At 41.9% G+C, this 17,549-nt stretch overlaps 2 protein-coding genes across 5 annotated transcripts; both read left to right on the forward strand.

The window, feature by feature from the left end:
• Positions 1-67: 67 nt before the first annotated feature.
• Positions 68-5,457, forward strand: RB195_017188 (uncharacterized protein; the record flags this gene model as incomplete). 2 transcript variants are annotated; one of them, XM_064184077.1, is made up of 14 exons in its annotated part: positions 68-245; positions 340-476; positions 690-729; positions 788-948; positions 1,016-1,136; positions 1,496-1,596; positions 1,656-1,825; positions 1,883-2,048; positions 2,119-2,280; positions 2,551-2,613; positions 2,881-3,035; positions 3,395-3,481; positions 3,948-4,035; positions 5,338-5,457. In XM_064184077.1, the coding sequence occupies 14 exons, from the start codon at positions 68-70 to the stop codon at positions 5,455-5,457; spliced, it is 1,749 nt and encodes a 582-aa protein (XP_064039958.1). The 2 variants fall into 2 exon arrangements, with proteins under 2 accessions (XP_064039958.1, XP_013296203.1); XM_013440749.2 differs by lacking the exons at positions 340-476; positions 690-729.
• A 3,630-nt stretch (positions 5,458-9,087) lies between these two features.
• Positions 9,088-16,605, forward strand: RB195_017189 (uncharacterized protein; the record flags this gene model as incomplete). 3 transcript variants are annotated; one of them, XM_064184078.1, is made up of 10 exons in its annotated part: positions 9,088-9,155; positions 9,223-9,355; positions 10,513-10,720; positions 12,351-12,488; positions 15,285-15,374; positions 15,650-15,725; positions 15,784-15,836; positions 15,894-15,959; positions 16,255-16,395; positions 16,463-16,605. In XM_064184078.1, 10 exons carry the CDS (start codon positions 9,088-9,090, stop codon positions 16,603-16,605), a joined length of 1,116 nt encoding a protein of 371 aa, XP_064039959.1. The 3 variants fall into 3 exon arrangements, with proteins under 3 accessions (XP_064039959.1, XP_064039960.1, XP_013296205.2); XM_013440751.2 differs by lacking the exons at positions 9,088-9,155; positions 9,223-9,355; positions 10,513-10,720 and adding an exon at positions 11,810-11,993; XM_064184079.1 differs by lacking the exons at positions 12,351-12,488; positions 15,285-15,374; positions 15,650-15,725; ... (2 more) ...; positions 16,255-16,395; positions 16,463-16,605 and having other exon boundaries at positions 10,513-10,776.
• Between the last annotated feature and the right edge of the window lie 944 nt (positions 16,606-17,549).

Consider the following 17,549-nt stretch of genomic DNA (forward strand, 5'->3'; position numbering starts at 1 on the left):
ATCGTATTGGATTGAGATTTTCTGCTACTTGCCGATCACTGCAGATCAAATTGCACGCGAGAATGTCATGAAAGTCAGTTTGGTCGTGCTCATTGGGCTGCTGCAGCTCCTCACGGTGGTGGTAGCGATACCGCGTCGCGGCAATGAACCGTGGTCGCTGATCCTCTGCAAATTCAAGGATAGCGAATTCGAGCCACGATCGGCGGAATGGTTTGCCGAATGGATCTCAGGAGGGAATAATCCAGGTATGACTACGATTAAGGAATCTAGAAGTTTCTGGTAAGGAGCATACCGCAAGCTTAGGAGTCTTGGGATTTTTACACGGATAGAAAGCGTTAGGTATGTACATAATTCATCAATATGGATGCGACTACGGTCAACTTCCCGAAAGTAACCAGAAAAATGTGATAGGAAAATCACTAGTCACACTCCGCCCTCTTGCAAGGGTCTTAGCAAAGTGCCATATGCGAAAGCAGGTATTTGGAATGTTTTCGACAAGCAGACAAACAGTGAGTTGTAGACGCTGTCTCTCCCGTGCGCCCGCAGACATGGCACGTTAACAGGTGCATCGTAGGAGGTTCCGGTGCAGCAAAATCTTTTCCTATGGCGTTTCTCTGGATAATTAGAGAGAACTTAGTGTGATCGTGGTCATATTCATAAGCTGCGCCTGCAATGCTACTTCTTTTTAGATCTCAATCTTCCCTCAATCTCGAGGTGTGCTGCTTCTGAGTAAAAACTCAATACTAGAAAGTACGAAAGTAGAAATTCATTACTTCACTGGTTTCAGATACAATTGAAAGCTACTTCTCATCGGTGTCGAATGCTGTCTACACGATTAAAGGCTCCAATGTTACTAAATGGCTAAAACTTCCGTGGACACGAAGGGAAGTGTTACGAATGGCAGTTATGGACCCGAGGTTGCAAACCGAAAGAGAACGCCCTTTTGCTGTGAGTTTCCACAAACTGACGCAGACGTTTTTTCCTTCAAACGTTCTTCCTTTTCGAATCATTACAGATGTTTGATAAAGCAAAGCAGCTCTGCATCTCGTTCGCTGAACAAAGTGGATTTATTTTGAATAGGCAAAAAGTTACGGTAGTGAACATGGAAAACACCGCTGTGTACGGAAGGGACACAGGTAGGTATTGGGTTAAGGAGTTCTCAAAAGTTTTTAAGTTAAAAGCATCACCCAACGAACCTCGGGTGGTACGGGTTTCAGGTGGGTTATGCCTATACGGTGTCGTAGGCTTCGAGCGTTCCGGAGCGCTATTTTCTACGAGTTCGACTGGAGCGCACCAGCCTCACGCACGCGCCTCATCTCCCGGGCCGTTTTTTTACGGCAATTAGGAAGAAATGAATGGAATCACCTTCTTCCCCACAATTTACGACCCCGTTATCAATCAATCTACGACCATAACCCATCTGAAACCCGTACCACCCCAGATTAGTGGGATGATGCATTTAAGAGGAAAACACCAAGGTGACAAGACTTTTCAGGTGTTCTTCTTACACCAAAACTCATCTTTTCGTCAGTTCTAACGCATGAGATGATCCACAGCATGAATATTGGCCATTCATATAGCGATCGGAAAATACGTGTGAGTTTCTGTACTTTAGACTATCTGTTCTTCCTCATCCCAAATATTTTCATCTCTAGGTATTTCCCTATTCCTCGTATGGGGAATACGATGACAAATATGACCTCATGTCAACGGCAAACGCACATATGCGGTTGTCCACGTACGGTCTAGGAGGTCCAGGTTTGAACGGACCTCATCTGGACTACCTTGGTTGGCTACCACAGAATCGCATCGTCTATTTTGGGCGGTGAGTTGAAGTCGCACCGAAGAAGCTGAAGAATTCCTAGCTGATTTTTCTTCCCAGGGATGGCCGTACCAACTACACCTTACGTCTTTCCTCACTATCAGTACCTCATCGTCTCACCATTGGATGGTTATTGGTGATGATACCATATGATCGTGATGATCCTGGGAATGTCTATACGATCGAGTATCGTACACCAGTTGGTAATGATGCGGGAATTAGGCAGGTACGTACGTTCTTCCTCTACCTCAATATGGAGTTGAGAAAATCGGAAAAACTCGGAAAATGCAATTTAGGGAGCCGTGGTGATTCACAGAGTCCAACGTATCGGTCTCTCATACTACTCCACGCTAATAACACATGAGAAAGGCGAGTACAATGAGCTGACAGCTGGTACCGAATGGCTACAGTTTCTCAACATAAATATTGACGGAGGTTTTCAGTACATAAGGGTTAAGGTTAGTTCATATTTCTTTCCAAGCTCATCCCTGAATTTTTTTCGTGCACAAGCGTTGTCTTCTAATGCATGCACTAGCTTTATTTAAAACCACTTTTTAATCCTAGAATTCTCAATTTTTTTTTGTGTAACGTATATAAAAAGATTAAAAAGTGCATAATAATACAGGATATTACGACTTAGTCATTATCATTGCCGTATTTTTTTTATCATTTCATTCATATTATTATTTATTACTACATGTTATTTCCATATTATTTTCATGTTTTAGGTCGAACGGGTGCACGGTAAATCTCACAGTGCTGATCTCAAAATTTCAACCACATTTAGACCGGTGTGTTCATAATTCCTTCTAATTCTCTCTCTCTCTCTCTCTCTCTCTCTCTCTCTCTCTCTCTCTCTCTCTCTCTCTCTCTCTCTCTCTCTCTCTCTCTCTCTCTCTCTCTCTCTCTCTCTCTCTCTCTCTCTCTCTCTCTCTCTCTCTCTCTCTCTCTCTCTCTCTCTCTCTCTCTCTCTCTCTCTCTCTCTCTCTCTCTCTCTCTCTCTCTCGTTTATTCATTCCTTTGTAATCGAGAAAAAAAAAAACCCACCAGTTTTCCAGGAAATGTGTCGCGATGCTGAAGTAAAAATGCCAGTACATGAATCTCCATTGTTGATTGCGCATGGTATGAACACTGTGTGCATTGAACGGAATCGAACAGTAACTCAACGAGATATTGATCGACAATATCTACGGGATTTTTTCTTTGAAATGAGGTGCCTGCATCATTCAATTTTATGCCCCAGGGGAGGGCAGCGAACGGAAGACGGTGGTGCGAGGGGGCTACGCAAGCGCTTGGCGCTGCGTTTATTCTCCCCATGCAATCAATGGGCCAAAGTTGTTAAGGAAGATCTTATAATATTCGTTTTCGTTTGACTCAAGGACACGGAAAAGAATTATTCACGTCCAATATTGGTACTTTTGTACGGGGAATCCTCCACTCCAAGACAAACGACTAAAATAACACATTAAATGAGGGTTTACAACAAATTTCGATCCCAAGAACCGCACCGCAACGGTCTCTAACTAAATCCAATTCAGAACGTGACATATTCCTTAAATGTTTTGATTTAAGGAAGACATTTGGACAAAACGAATGCAAGAACGGTCGCGTCTGGCGAGCTATCGACGCTTACGATTACATCTGCGTTGAACCACATCGGTGATTTCACTTATAGTTTCGCATACATGCTTTTTCGCCAACCTCACTTCCAAGGATTTTTTCTGTGTAGCTCCGAATTCTTTTTATTTGACATTGGTATTGACTGTGTCCATGTTCATGTGGATGCTCGGATCAATACGACAAGAAGTACGGTGCAGTTGCGTAAGCGGCTGCTGTCGATGCGGTGCGGCGAAGCTAGCGGTTGAGATTGAGTTGGGACCATCGCAAACTGAAACGATGAGAGGGTCCCCTCTCCGATAACAACTGCTACGCTCCGCCGCACAGTTTCGGGCGCATCCGCTTACGCAACAGCACCGAGTTTTCATGCCGTTTTGACCCGATTATATGAGCTAGATGATTCTATGTTTGGAATGCTTTTTTCATTCTCCTAGAATTTTTGTTACTTTTCTTTTATAGCGAATCCGCCAATCTCAAAACTTCCACAACTATTTTGCGTACTCTTTAGGGTCGATCAAGTCATGGATACCGTCTTATCTATGGATGAAGAAGAAGACGGCTGTGAGGAGGATTCCGTGCCCAGGAATGCATTCCAGGTAAAATGCTGACAGTTATTAATTTATGTCATAGTTGAAAACGCTGGAATGAAAATTTACCCAATCGAGCGGAATTACGAGTGGTAGAATGTGGAATAAAAGCTTCAACACATCCAAGACCAATCGTCCTTTTCTTTTTCCTCGGCGGAAGTAGAGAAGCAAAACATTACTGTCCTAATGATGTTCCAGCGTTTCCGTTGAGGAAACCGAACAGCGATGAATTTTCACGCAGAAGATGGTGGAAAAGGGAATTGGATGAGTTATCCTTGCAATTAATTACTAAGAAACTCGTTTCGGTTTGTATAGGCACCACTGCGTATTTATGTATGTTCACCGGAAAACCGCTGCGCGCGTTCTACTACAGTACTACAGAAGAGTTTATTTGAGTAATAAGAGGCAAATTATTATCGTCGCGTCAAGTCGCGCTGCCGTCATGCTCCGCACCAAGTACAGTACATCCAAGAATACCCGAGCTCCGTGTACGGACAATTTGAGCGGTGAAATTGCGCTGCATTCCATGTATCTCCCAGCTTGGGCTATTGATCAGGCTATCATTTTCTTCAGTGAACCCGCGCGGTAAAATCGGCACTAAAGGTTCTAACGTCACCCCTAAAGACAGCATACCAGGAATTTGTGTGGAACGGATTTCAGGTGGAGTATCCTTATACGGGGTTATGGAGATTTTGGAGACCGGGGTGGTTCCGCTCATCTCTCCCTGAATCACTGCAAGCAGCCGACCCCTGAATGCTGTTCTGTACGATGCCTTCCCTTGCACGCGTAGCGTCCCTTACTGCCTATCGGGGCACTCCGAATTGATTTCCGACGAATCGGAGGGTGGAGACGGCGCAAGGGGTGGAGCATTGCAATAGATGGCGTCGTGCAAAACAGCATTCTGGAGTGATGCAGGGAGGAATGAGCGGAACTATCCCTGTCTCCATAATCTACGACCTGTCTCCATAATCCATAATCGTATACAGATACTCCACTTGAAATCCGCACCACTTCAGATTCGTGGTATGCTGCCTTTAATGACAACCTAGGAATTGGGCTTATTTTTTGAGAACTAGATCTAACAATAAAGGATCTCAGCACTCTTGGACTTGTTTTCTTCTAATATATCTCATTTATTCATTATTCATTTATTATTTTCATTTATTTTTATTCATTTTTTTATTTTTATTCTTTTTTAATATTTCTTCCTGTAACCTGCTATTGTTCCAATCGCCCATAAGACTGGGATCTCTTTTTTCACTAATCATTCCTTCTCTTTCTATTCATTACTTAATAGAGAGTGATTTTTAGGGAGACAAAGCATGCGTGAGCGAAGATGAACGTGCACTTATACACAGAGAGAATGCAGAATCTCATCGTCACCTAAGAAACTATGCATTCTTCAATGGAGCTGATTCTGTTGGACTATAGTATGATACAACTACTAGTTAGACTGTTGTCGCGGAGACTATCGCTAGTACCTATCATCATTTTCACAGTAAATATTAAACACTGTACTATGCTGAGTCGTTTCAAGTCATTTTGTATAGATTTTGCACCTAAGGTCATTTTTTTCGAAGATACAACACTAACTTCTCTCCAAAATCCGTCGCCTACAGGTTATTCCCTCGCAGACCGTCGGAATACTTAGGAGTGGGCAACATTAAATTCTGAAAATCCTATTCAAAAGCAAATGAGCTGGATCAAAGGAAGAGAGAGATGGATCAAATGAGCTCCCAAGGATTCCAACGGTTTGAGAGGGATTGTTCCGTGGGTGACGAATTTTGGGATAGAAGTTCGTAGTGGTGTTGTAGTGTAGAACACATACGAGTTTTTATTTTTTGGTGCTGGTTATCGAATACGTTCGCCCCTGTCTACGAGTCCAAAATGACAGGAGACCCATTTCACAAAGTTTCAAACATCCATATTGGACCGTGAATTTGATATTCACTTCACTAGGGTTTTAGAACAACCGAAAATCCTTCAAACCCTTGAATAATTTGAAGATTTGGAGAATTTCAGTTCTTAAATATCTGAACGATCGAAGAAAAAAGGGAGAATCAAATTTGCAAATACTCGAGTTAACCGAAGAACCTCAACAAGAATATAAATCGACATTTACAGACTCAAAACACTGTTTGTATGTAAACAAAAGTGAAAACTTCATCTTGTAGAGGAATAAGAAATCAGTATGAATAGAAAATTGGATCAAACATGGGAAAATTCAAATATGGAAGAGTTTCCTATATTGCCCATGTTCGACTGTCTTTGAATCTCGGCATGTTCAAACGTAGTTTTAACTGATTTCCTTGAGCTGTAGCCAAGATTGGTATCGATCTTTATTAAACAGCGGCTAACGTTTTGGCGATATCGCCTTCGTCAGAGCCTGGAAAACTCAAAGCCATTAGTGACCTATCCCCTCAAGCGCCTCATCACCCTACAGAAAGCACCCAAACGGTAAGCAAACTCAAACAGCAACACATAGGCTAGTACTTACCTGAGTTTGCTTACCGTTTGGGTGCTTTCTGTAGGGTGATGAGGCGCTTGAGGGGATAGGTCACTAATGGCTTTGAGTTTTCCAGGCTCTGACGAAGGCGATACCGCCGAAACGTTAGCCGCTGTTTAATAAAGATCGATACCAATCTTGGCTACAGCTCAAGGAAATCAGTTAAAACTAAGTTTCCTATATTTTCTTGAAATTAGAAGGTGTGAACGCGTTTGATAACCTACTAGAGAAGAGCAGAATCACGTTGTCATAGTAAAAGTAAATGTACTATTATAAAGACTGCCCTTTTGCCTCCTATCGCTGTTTTGTGTATGTATTTATGTATTTGTTCCGCAATTATTGACTGATTTATTTCTTTAAACTTTCTTCTTTTTTTTAAAGCAAAACTGTCATGTTTTGTTTAGTCCTTGTATTTTGAAAAGCTGCACTATAATTATAGTATCATTCCTCTTTCTTTCGTTTCTTTTATTTTTGAGCTTTACAAAATTGTCTTTGTTTTCGACATTGTTACGGTTTAAATTATGCACCAATTGGAATACAAATAAATGTTAAAAAGTTAATGTGCACAGAGCCAACGAGGATTTCGAACACCATTCAACACGGTTCACCTTGCGCAACGCCACGATGTAGGCATAGCGCAGTGCATGATGGCGCAGCTATCGTACGTGTGCGCTTGGGATCGATTCCCAAGCGGCGAGCGGGGATGAATGCACATTTGCTTCTGACACCTCTTATGTTAGCGGTCATTTCCGGGCCGCAATGATTCCAAAAATGTGATCTGAGCTCATTTTGAAAAGAGGTTTCCAGATTTACAGCGTATCAACCATATCGGAACGTATACATCTTTCCGGACAACTATCACATCTTGCCGATGGTTTTGTAACACTTATGGATCTTTGCAATATTGCAACGTTTTCACTTCATTTTTATGAATTATATGACTGAAAAGCAGAACATTACGATTTTGACGTGGTGCGGAAACCACACCGAAAGCCTACCGTTCGGGTTGTAGATTGTAGAAACCAGCGTGGTTCCGCTTATCATTCCCTAGTCGTCGTGAAAAGATAACGGCACCGGAACGGTGTTTGTTCCTACGTGCGTATGTCAGAACAGATCCCTTTGTGGACGTTTTACGTGGATGGGGCACGTGCACAAGGGCGGCGGGTTACTACTAAAATCGTAGGAAAAAACGGCGTCTTTCACGTCATTTTTATGTCGATTGAGGGTGGGTGAGTAGCGGCGTGAACTCTATGGTTTTGCTGTGGTTTCTGCACGACGTCAAAATCGCGACGCTCTTTTGAATCTCTAATCTCCATCTTCTTTTAATCTCTATTCCGGTGCTTCAAAAATGTGTCATTTAGTTACATTCATCTTCCTTAAGAGCCAAGGATTTACGTCACATAACCCGATGAGCAGAGTATTTAGCTAATGTTACCAAAATTTCTAGATCCTTGTACCAGTAATTTTACTACTCGTGTCCGTGAGACTACTAACATTGGAGGATTTCTGCGTAATTCTAGCTTGAAATTTGAGTCAAATTAAAACAAAATAAGAGTAAGCTTCAAGTAAAATGATGAAGGGCTTATTTCGGTGTTCTGCTTAACGTTATCCTTTAAAAAGATGCAAGCCAAATCCAGAAACCATCCGCGTGTGAATGAATGAGAACTGAGCAGATGTCACATAACTTAACCGCCGGAATGCTGACAGTTGTTTGGGAATCAAAAATATTTGCAAACTGAAACATATGTGTGACAACACATGACGACATCGGTAGATAAACATCTCACAATCCCTAATTCATTCCAGCTATGCTGTCTCTTAGAAAAATGCTAATCTTACTTTTGATTCCTCTCCTTTTCGTTAATGACACCGACGCTGTTCAACGCTTATGTGGTTTGTGCAAAGTATGCACCGAAATTGCACGTTTTGCTCTATCACACCACACAATTAGTAACGTGAGTTCCTTTTTTCAGTTAAATCTATTTTTACTGTCAAATTTGTTGCAATCTACAACAAAAGAAAAAAGAATAGCGCAAGTACAGTCCTACACAATTCTCGATCCTGGTGAAGCTCACATTTACGTCCAGAAAATTCCGAGAAAAAAAAAACTAGCGCTTTTTTTGGCACTGGCACACGTTTGAAAAAAAGAAAATAAATCAGCCCTATCGTTGCAATTGATACTCAGATTTGTTCGAAAATAGAAGTCGCGCACACCCTGTTCAAAATGATCTGAAACTCGATGCAGTTGTGTGAGCAGCTCCGTTCGAGGTGGGACTCTTGCTACCTCCACTTGGACTGCGAAGAACATAGGAGCCACGGCAGATTTCAGTTTGATCCCAACTGTTGGCTTTATCGCGCCACTTCGAGGGCTTCCGCTTACAGCTGTACCTGAGCTTCGGGTCGTTTTTGCTCGATTACATCTTGTTTTTCAAAACAGCAATTGAAAGCTTGCAAACACAAGCGAATGCAATATGATTTTGAAGTGGTCTGAAAATTTTGTTCTGAAATATTCCGAGAGTTTCAAGAAGATTACCAGATCACTAAATTTTCAGTTCATGTTACTTCACTGCTCTTCGATCATCCCATCTCGAGTGTGCCTCACAGCTGGAGACTTGCTCAAGAAGTGAGTATCTGGATAATTCCACAATTTTCTTCAAATGGTTAGCTTTCACAGTTAGTTTTCTTTTCAGTGTTTTAGAGTCCTTGTCATTAGGTCAAATTTGCCAACTTGAACGTATGTGCTCGATGTCAGGAAAGAATAAGATCGAGGATCACTCATTAAATTTGTCGCGACTACCATCATATGATGTGGATGCTATGAATGTACGTTTTTTCTTTGGCGATTTTTCACTTTGGGAATGAGCGGTGCTTGTATGCGCTCAATCTGCCTCTCTCTTTATTAATTCGAACGCAAAACAAAGTTCATTTCTCATTGATACATTTTCCGTATTATTGCTAAATTAGTAGAACAAAATCACTTTCCTCTACTAATTTAACAATTCAGATTTAGGGAAAGCGTGAGGTCCTCCTATAAGGTGAACAAATGAAATGGAGTGCAATTATCACTTCTCACCATTTAAAACTAAGTTAGGAGACTTAGGAGACAGATCAAAGATTATTTTTTCTTTTATTTTTTCTTATTTCCAAGAATCTTCTCAAGCTTTTCTATGCATAGGTGCGATACGGTGGAGCCGGATCCTACTCAGGTGAAGGGTGCTGTAGTAGGGACGAAACGACATGAGGAACGTACGCAATTGCGTATGAGGGTTCTCTCGGGGCGCTTCGATGGAGCATGGTGAAACCCTCGCTGGCACCACCCATCGCTGCAGTTTGCGACGGACCCACCTCGGTTCCAACTACTGCCTCCACCGTGCCGTTTCGAGCGCGTCCGCAAGTGCATCGCAACTACGCTCGTGATTCATGTCGTTTTGGTCCGGCTATAGTTATTGGGTTCAGTTTAAATTATGGATCCCTTCGAAACCCGTCCAAAAATGAAGGAGGTCCCATCGACCAACCGTATAAAAGTGAAGAGGGATGGAGCACCGAATCCGACTATCGCATCCATGCTTCTTTGTGTGCGTTTTTGCGCAAAGAAGGGAAAGAAGGAGGAGCATTGTACGGAGACGATCAGCGGTATCGAAGTTTAAGTTCGGCCAAAACACCTTGTTCTCCTCTCAAACCACCTAACTAAACCAGCGTTACTTCTTACAGTTGGGTCAAAACGACATGAAGAGTGGACAGTTGGTCCCACCTCGATTCCAACCGCTGTCCCCATCGCACCGCTTCGAGTGGAGCCGCTTGCGCAACTGTCCGTGGTTTATGTCGTTTTGACCTAACTAAGCCACATTTTACTCTTCAATGATAGAAAGTAGGCTGCACAGGTGAGACTAGACGTTCCCATCACGCTGTCCTTTGTGCGACGCTCTGCAGCAATTGTTTCTAAGGCCTGGAAAACTAATGGAATAATATTCCTTTTCTAGATCATACTTTCTCGCGTGGATTCTGTCGACAACTTCACTGATCTCGCCGCCGGAATTCGTCCAGCTGTCAAACGTATGGCTAGCACTCTTGCTACTACGTTTCCTTTGATGAAGGATTTTCGTATGCGAGACGATCAGCAGAACTCTTTAGCTACCCTTACAAATCGTTTTCTTATGGCTTTAGATTACAAGCTAAGGTCTACCACTGGTGAGGGACTTCGTCAACATTTGAAACCTTGTAAAGAAGATGAAGATACGAATTAGAGAGATTCAATGAAGATTTGCTTGTATCAGTGTTATCTTTCTTTTCTGCTGAAGTATATAAGTGGGTGACTAGAGACCTAGGGGTTTTATCACCCTAACTGAACAGACCGAAGCGGTGGTTTAGTGTTATGTGTTTATTTTACAGTAGGCAGAGAATAATATGAGCGAAGTAATGAGTGGGCAGAGCGTTGTCTACAAGTCGTTATGCCACGAAAATAACCACAACAGTGAGCGGTACTTTATACCACGCCCCTTATCTATCTTCGGGGTGGATGATATGAAGTGCGAAAAAGGAATGTCACTCAGCCCCATCTATGACATTTCGAAACTACAACGCCCATGACTACTAGTAAGTGGACCGACTTCTTTAACAACTCAAATTCCAAAGAACTTGACAACTCTTAAATGTTATGTCCAAGACTGGTTCGATCGAATTTCGGTATAGAAGTGTGTACGAACACCATTCGTGAAAAGGGACATTTTCAAGATCTTTTCCTCTTAAGTCAGTTACTGAGAGTTTCTCTCAAAGTAAGGTAAACAAAATTTGCCAAAATTTCACTTATCCAAACAAAATTTAATTTAGTAAATAATACTATGCATCTGAATTGTGAGCTCCTATCATTTTTCGAAGGAAATTGCTATTTCGTTGCGTACTATCTTATTTCAAGCAGCAGTATTCCCAAATTGGACATGTTTACCCATTAACGCAATTTGAGCCAAAATAAAGAATAAAGGATAAGTTAGAAGTGTCTGGTGTTAATCAATCCGCTTGGGATGTGCCCCCACGTTCACTTCAATTCAGAATCGTTTGAGGTTCACGAACGTGTAACTGGCCCACACGATGACTTGCAAGGGCTAGCCGATCTGTCACGTCAGCGTTTTTATCCTTCCAGACAGGTCTGGTACCAATTTATTGATCCTGGAGGGATGAAAAGCTTGGTGAGCACTAGGGCGGACTCGAACCTCCGATCGATCTTGCAGGCATCGGAACCTCCAACCGCCACACCGCTACCCGCCCCCTTTGAGCCAAAATATGGATAGTAATTATAAAAGTGATAAGAGATATCGTACTGACAAAAGTTCTACAGCAAAATATCATAATTGTTGTGTATGCAATACAATTATTACACATGTAACATCTATCGCTGGCTGGTGCCGATCATTCCCGTATAATGTTGTGCTCGAAAGTGTGGGATTGCGTAGAGCTACTGTAAGAAGTATGTTTTTATACAAGAACTATTCCTTACCAACACAATACTATGTGGCTCGTTGATACTTCGGATAATTTGAAGGCTCAAATTAGGGATAAAATGATGAGAGTATACGAATATGAATAATATGACGATTCTTGGTACGATTGAGAGTATGTTTGACGAAATTAAAGTAGATCTGGATGCAATCTGTGTAGAGTAAGTAGTCAGTACTTATCATTGAGTTCGCTCCGATCTTTTAGTCCGGGTAGATTGAGCATGATGACGCTCATCTTCGTAAACTATGTACACAACTAACCCTATCTATTCTTGGAGAGATCCAAACACCCTCGATTTCTTGGTGTGATGCCTTTGAAATTATAGGTTCAACTGTTCTCATTCGATTACAATATCAACTCCACAAGAACTCAATGATGAGAAATGAGAAAAACAAGACTGTCGCCATGGTCAAGAAATGGTCAAAAAAAAAACGCAATATTAAATACAACGTACTAGGAATGGGTAGTCGCTGGTTTTTACGTACTTATATTGATGACAACTTATTCCCTGGAAACAAATGCTACAAAATCAGAGTTTGAACTAAACACCACCGTGCCTGCCACCGTCGTCTTTTGCGATCACTACTGAAAAGAGCAATTAAATTTGGCACTACATAATTTGAAAGAAAAATTCTCCAATATTATCCACTGTTATTATCATTGTTATATTCATCCTAGGGTGGGTATAGCGCAGTCGGTAAAAGGTCCGCTGTGGTCGGCTGGTCGACGGTTCAAAACCGCCTTAAAGGCATTACCCCCACGAATTCTGAAATCGAATCGAAGATGGCGCGGATTTCAGGTGGAGTATTCGTGTACGGGATAGTAGATTATGGAGAAAATGGTGATCCCGTCCATTACTTCCTAATTGCCGTAAAAAACGGCCCGGAAGACAAGGCTTCGGGCGTTCCGGCGCGCTATTTTCCACAAGGAGTTCGATTGGAGCGCGCCAGCCTTGTAAACGCGCCGCATCTTCCGGGCTGTTTTTAAAGGCAGTTAGGAAAAAATGGACGGAATCACCCCCTCTCCATAATCTACTATCCCGTATACGAATACTCCACCTGAAATCCGTACCACCTCAGTTTATTGGGGTGATGCCTTTAAACCCAACCAAGTCCTTAATCCCTTAGGGATCGATAAATTGGTACAGGACTTCTCTAGGAGAATAGAAACACTGAGTTGATTATCGTCTGGATCCCGCAGGTCATTGTATGGTCAACACGCGCTCCAAAACCTCAACGCAATTACAGTAAAACGCATTGAGACATTCCAAGTGGTTTCATACACCAAAAACCTTATCATTTGTCTGTTTTATACACATTCAATATTACTATTACTATTATCATGGATCTTTCTCCAAAAGAAACAGATTCCCATGCAACTTGGCGAGAAGCCAAAAGACATCGGCTTTGCATACGTGCAAGTTTGCGACGCTTTCCAATTCACGCTGTTAACGATATGTGTTCGCCCAAAACTGACCCATTTTACACATTTATATTAAAGGCATCACCCCGCGAATCTGAGGTGGTGCAGATTTCAAGTGGAGTATTCGAATACGGGATGGGAGACTACGGAGAGGGAGGTGATTCCGTCCATTTCTTGCTAATTGCCGTAAAAAACGGCCCGGAAGATGCAGCGCCGCACAAGACTGGCGCGCTCCAATCGAACCTCCTGTACAAAATGGTGCGCCAAAACGAATAAAGCCGTATCTTCCGGGCCGTTTCTTACGGCAAATAGGAAGAAATGGACGGAATGACCCCCTCTACGTAGTCTCCCATCCTGTATACGAATACTCCATCTGAAATCTGCTCCACCCTCAGATTCGTGTGGTGATGCCTTTAATTGAACTTAATGCAGAATTCGTAGATCAATCATAAATGATAATGAATGAAGGAAATGATATCAACAATGACGTCAAACCCCTACTTGAATTACCGAATACTGTTTTCTAGGTGAAAATACTTCCCAGATGAAGAAGGATCACATAAAAATTCCGAGCTCAAAATCTCAAACGTATGTACTACATAAAAAAACAGCGGCTCTTTAGGTCCGAGCAGTCCCTTTTCTTTACTTCACAAAATGAACAAGAGAAATTATCAATCAGAAATCCACCGGTTTTGAAGTCAAGTGCAAAATCCTAGTTTCTGAAACGATGCAACGAGAATTCTCGGGCGTTCCGGTATTCCCGCGAAATTCGAGCATGAACAGCAGAGAATGGATGCAGTCGACAATCAGCACCATCAGATCTTTCTCTTCGCTGCGTAAGCAGTACTACTGTCATCGTCACTGTATTTTACGAAGCACTGCATATTACGATATTACTACAATATTCATGTAGTTCGTGCCACATGTGTGCGTAGTGAACGCAATGCACTTTTTGGAGTAGAAGGAAGAGAGAGAGTTTGTGAATTAAACGAGGAGCGTGGTTTATGGCAGACGCATCGCTCAAACTCAGCGGAACACATTTGACGTTGTTCATACATCCGGTCATATCTCGAACGGAATATACGTTCCCACTCCTCCGTCAACAGTGTTGATTGCTAGTAACAGCCGCTGAACTAAAAAGATAGTTCATCTTGGTCAGGTGGATGCGTGGAAGGAGTACCTCACAACAACGGAGTCCAATCCTAGATGTCACCAAAAACTTAATCGAACTTAAATGTGAGTAGGGGTAATTTGCCTGGGCCGTAAAATTTCAAATAAACCATTTTATGGTCCTTGATGACAAGGTGAAACCGAAACGTAAATTCGCTGGAGTGTTTCGTAAGAGCCAGTGGGATTCGACGGCATCACGTTCGCTAGTGAGAAGTGTTGTAGACATTTAAAAAAAGGGAAAATATAGAGAAAAGACACATACGGCAGAGCGATATTTTAGGTCAGGATATCCATGTGGGCTTGTTTCAGTCGAAACGTATACTTACCCCCAAACAAAAGCATCTGGTAATCCTATGATGTCACTGTTGATATCATTCCGCCCGCGAAACGTCATTAATGTGCGGGTTCCGTGATTAGGTTCAGCTAGTATAAATGTGTAAAGTAACCCAGTATTTGGCGAACACATCTCTAACGATATCACTCAGAATGCTGCGCCGCTCCCATGCACACGTGTTGACCCTATGTTTTCTGGTCTCTAACCAAGGTAAGTGTTAATTTGCAGTCTTTCTTTAAAAAAAAAACTCCGTTCATGAATTCCCGTAGACCGGAAGCTTTTGTATACATTGAATGTTCGTTGCCTGAAACACTGGTTATTCATGTTTTTCAGTGATCTTCGCTGAAGCAAAAGGTGGAGGCGGAGGAGGTGGAGGAGGAGGTGGTGGCGGCGGTCATGGGGGAGGTGGCGGACACGGTGGAGGTTAGTAGAACTCTGACTCCTTATTTTAAGGAAGGAGATGTACGTCGTTCAACTTTATAGAAAACAATTACATAGTATAGTCAGTCTTGTTTCGTTCTTACTACTGGTATTTTTCCACAGCTTTCTTCACCCTGTACAATAATCGTTGCTGTTTGTAAGAATAATTCTGAACTTTTTTGTTTAATTGTTAGAGGATAGCAGTGATAGCCCACAACACCTTTGCACATCGTTAAAAATAACCATATGCATCATGACCTTGAATTTGACATTTAAAGGTGGAGGCCACGGAGGTCATGGAGGACACGGTGGTCACGGAGGCCACGGTGGTCATGGCGGTCATGGTGGTGGAGGGTGAGGATAACATCACTATGAGTGGAAAAGATTATAACGTATGTTACTAGTGTTTCAGTTTCGACTTCCATAGATATTCTCACAGCTTCGGCAGTTCATCCATCTTCTCTGGTAACGGACTCGAACTCAATTATCTTTCTTTTTTCTTCAAAATTTACACCTGTTCAGATTCCGGTTCAAGTGGCAGTGGTTCATACGGTGGAGGAGGCGGTGGTCTTCTAGGATTGCTCGGAGGTAGCAACATTCATCTATGTTCCTACCTTGTTCCTATTTAACATTCCATTAAAAACGTGGTTACTCTCTTCGATTTGCTCTTCTCGACTCTTGAGTTCTAAGTCTTAAAAGGGCACATTTATCACTGCGTTCATACTCAGGCAACGTTTCGCTTGTTTGCCGTTTTTGATGCTTAGGTCTCACCATCAGTTGACCACTAATAGTTACTATCCTTACCCAGGATAAATCCCACAATCATAAATTGCACTTCATTTTGGGTGCGACCATTTGTCACCAACATTGAATTTGCATTCAGGTCTGTTTGGATTTCGTCAACCGTACTCCCAGTCTTACTACCAGTCATCCTACAGTCCATACGCTTACCAATCATCATACTATCCGTACTATCGGTCTTCGTATTATCCAAATTATCAACGAGCCGAATGGCACTGTGCTGGTAATCGACATCTTCATCCAATGAATCCATCCGCTTCGGTAATTTCGCTAAGTCCTATGCTTTTCAGTACAACAGTACGTTGGAATGGTTGGCACCCGACAGCAGTATTACTGTGTGTGCAGTGGAACAGCATCCTATCAGTACGACCGTTGTTATCACTCCTACAACTACTACTATCCATATGTTGATGCGAACAATATTTACGGCTAATTACCGACTTGGGACCAGCTGATGTTGTTCATCTGTACATTTGTAATTATTTCACTTCAAATTTTGTTAGGTTTCGCGACGGTGCTGAGGTTTCCAGCCTAGAAAAGATTTCGGCATAGCAATTGACATGTAACCACTTGGGTTGCGCACAAATGATTATTCTACTTCTTCATTGATTTTATGACAATCGCCTGATCGGTTTGATATAAAAATTCCATCTTAAGCTTTGTAGACTTTTGTGAAACTTTTTGGAGTATTACAATGATATCCACAGTTAACAAACAATGTACGAAAATCCTTGCAAGATAACCCAAAGTGAGTAACCGGTAGTTGAACCAGCACTCGGGCTTGCAATCGCTTTAAAATTTGCCTGTTCCCGAAAAAATCACACTATCATCGCCATATCATCATAGGTTTCCCAGAAATAAATCTATGATTAGCGGTCAACGAATGCAACGATCTTTTCGTATCGAGTTTAAAGAAACCCTAAGGGAAAAACTCTAACATTAGCATACGTGCCGTAATCTTTTGGTACTATTATGCATTGCCACAAGGAATTGGCGTGATAGTAACGAAACAGCATCCCAAGTAGGTAAGGAATAACACAAAAGATTAAACAAAAATTAAAGAGAAAAGTATTAATGAGACTCATCGTCGATGTGTTAAGCGTCTCAGTAAATGGACGGTCTTGACGTCAAAAATACGCGTACAAAAAAAAGAGAAAGAAATCTTTATCAAAGCTATACAACAAATTCGTGAGAAAAATTACACACAACTGTGCAACATTATTACTCCACATTAATCGACCTGAATACAAACACAGCACCAAATCTAACTTAATTCAAACCATCAGAATGTAACACAAAAACACCATAGCAACACAGAATAAACATCTAATTTCTATATATGGCAAAACAAACAATGAACTTTCCTTGCTGGAAGAT

Source organism: Necator americanus, chromosome II (assembly GCF_031761385.1).
Source record: "Necator americanus strain Aroian chromosome II, whole genome shotgun sequence".
NCBI classification, from domain to species: Eukaryota; Metazoa; Nematoda; class Chromadorea; order Rhabditida; family Ancylostomatidae; genus Necator; species Necator americanus.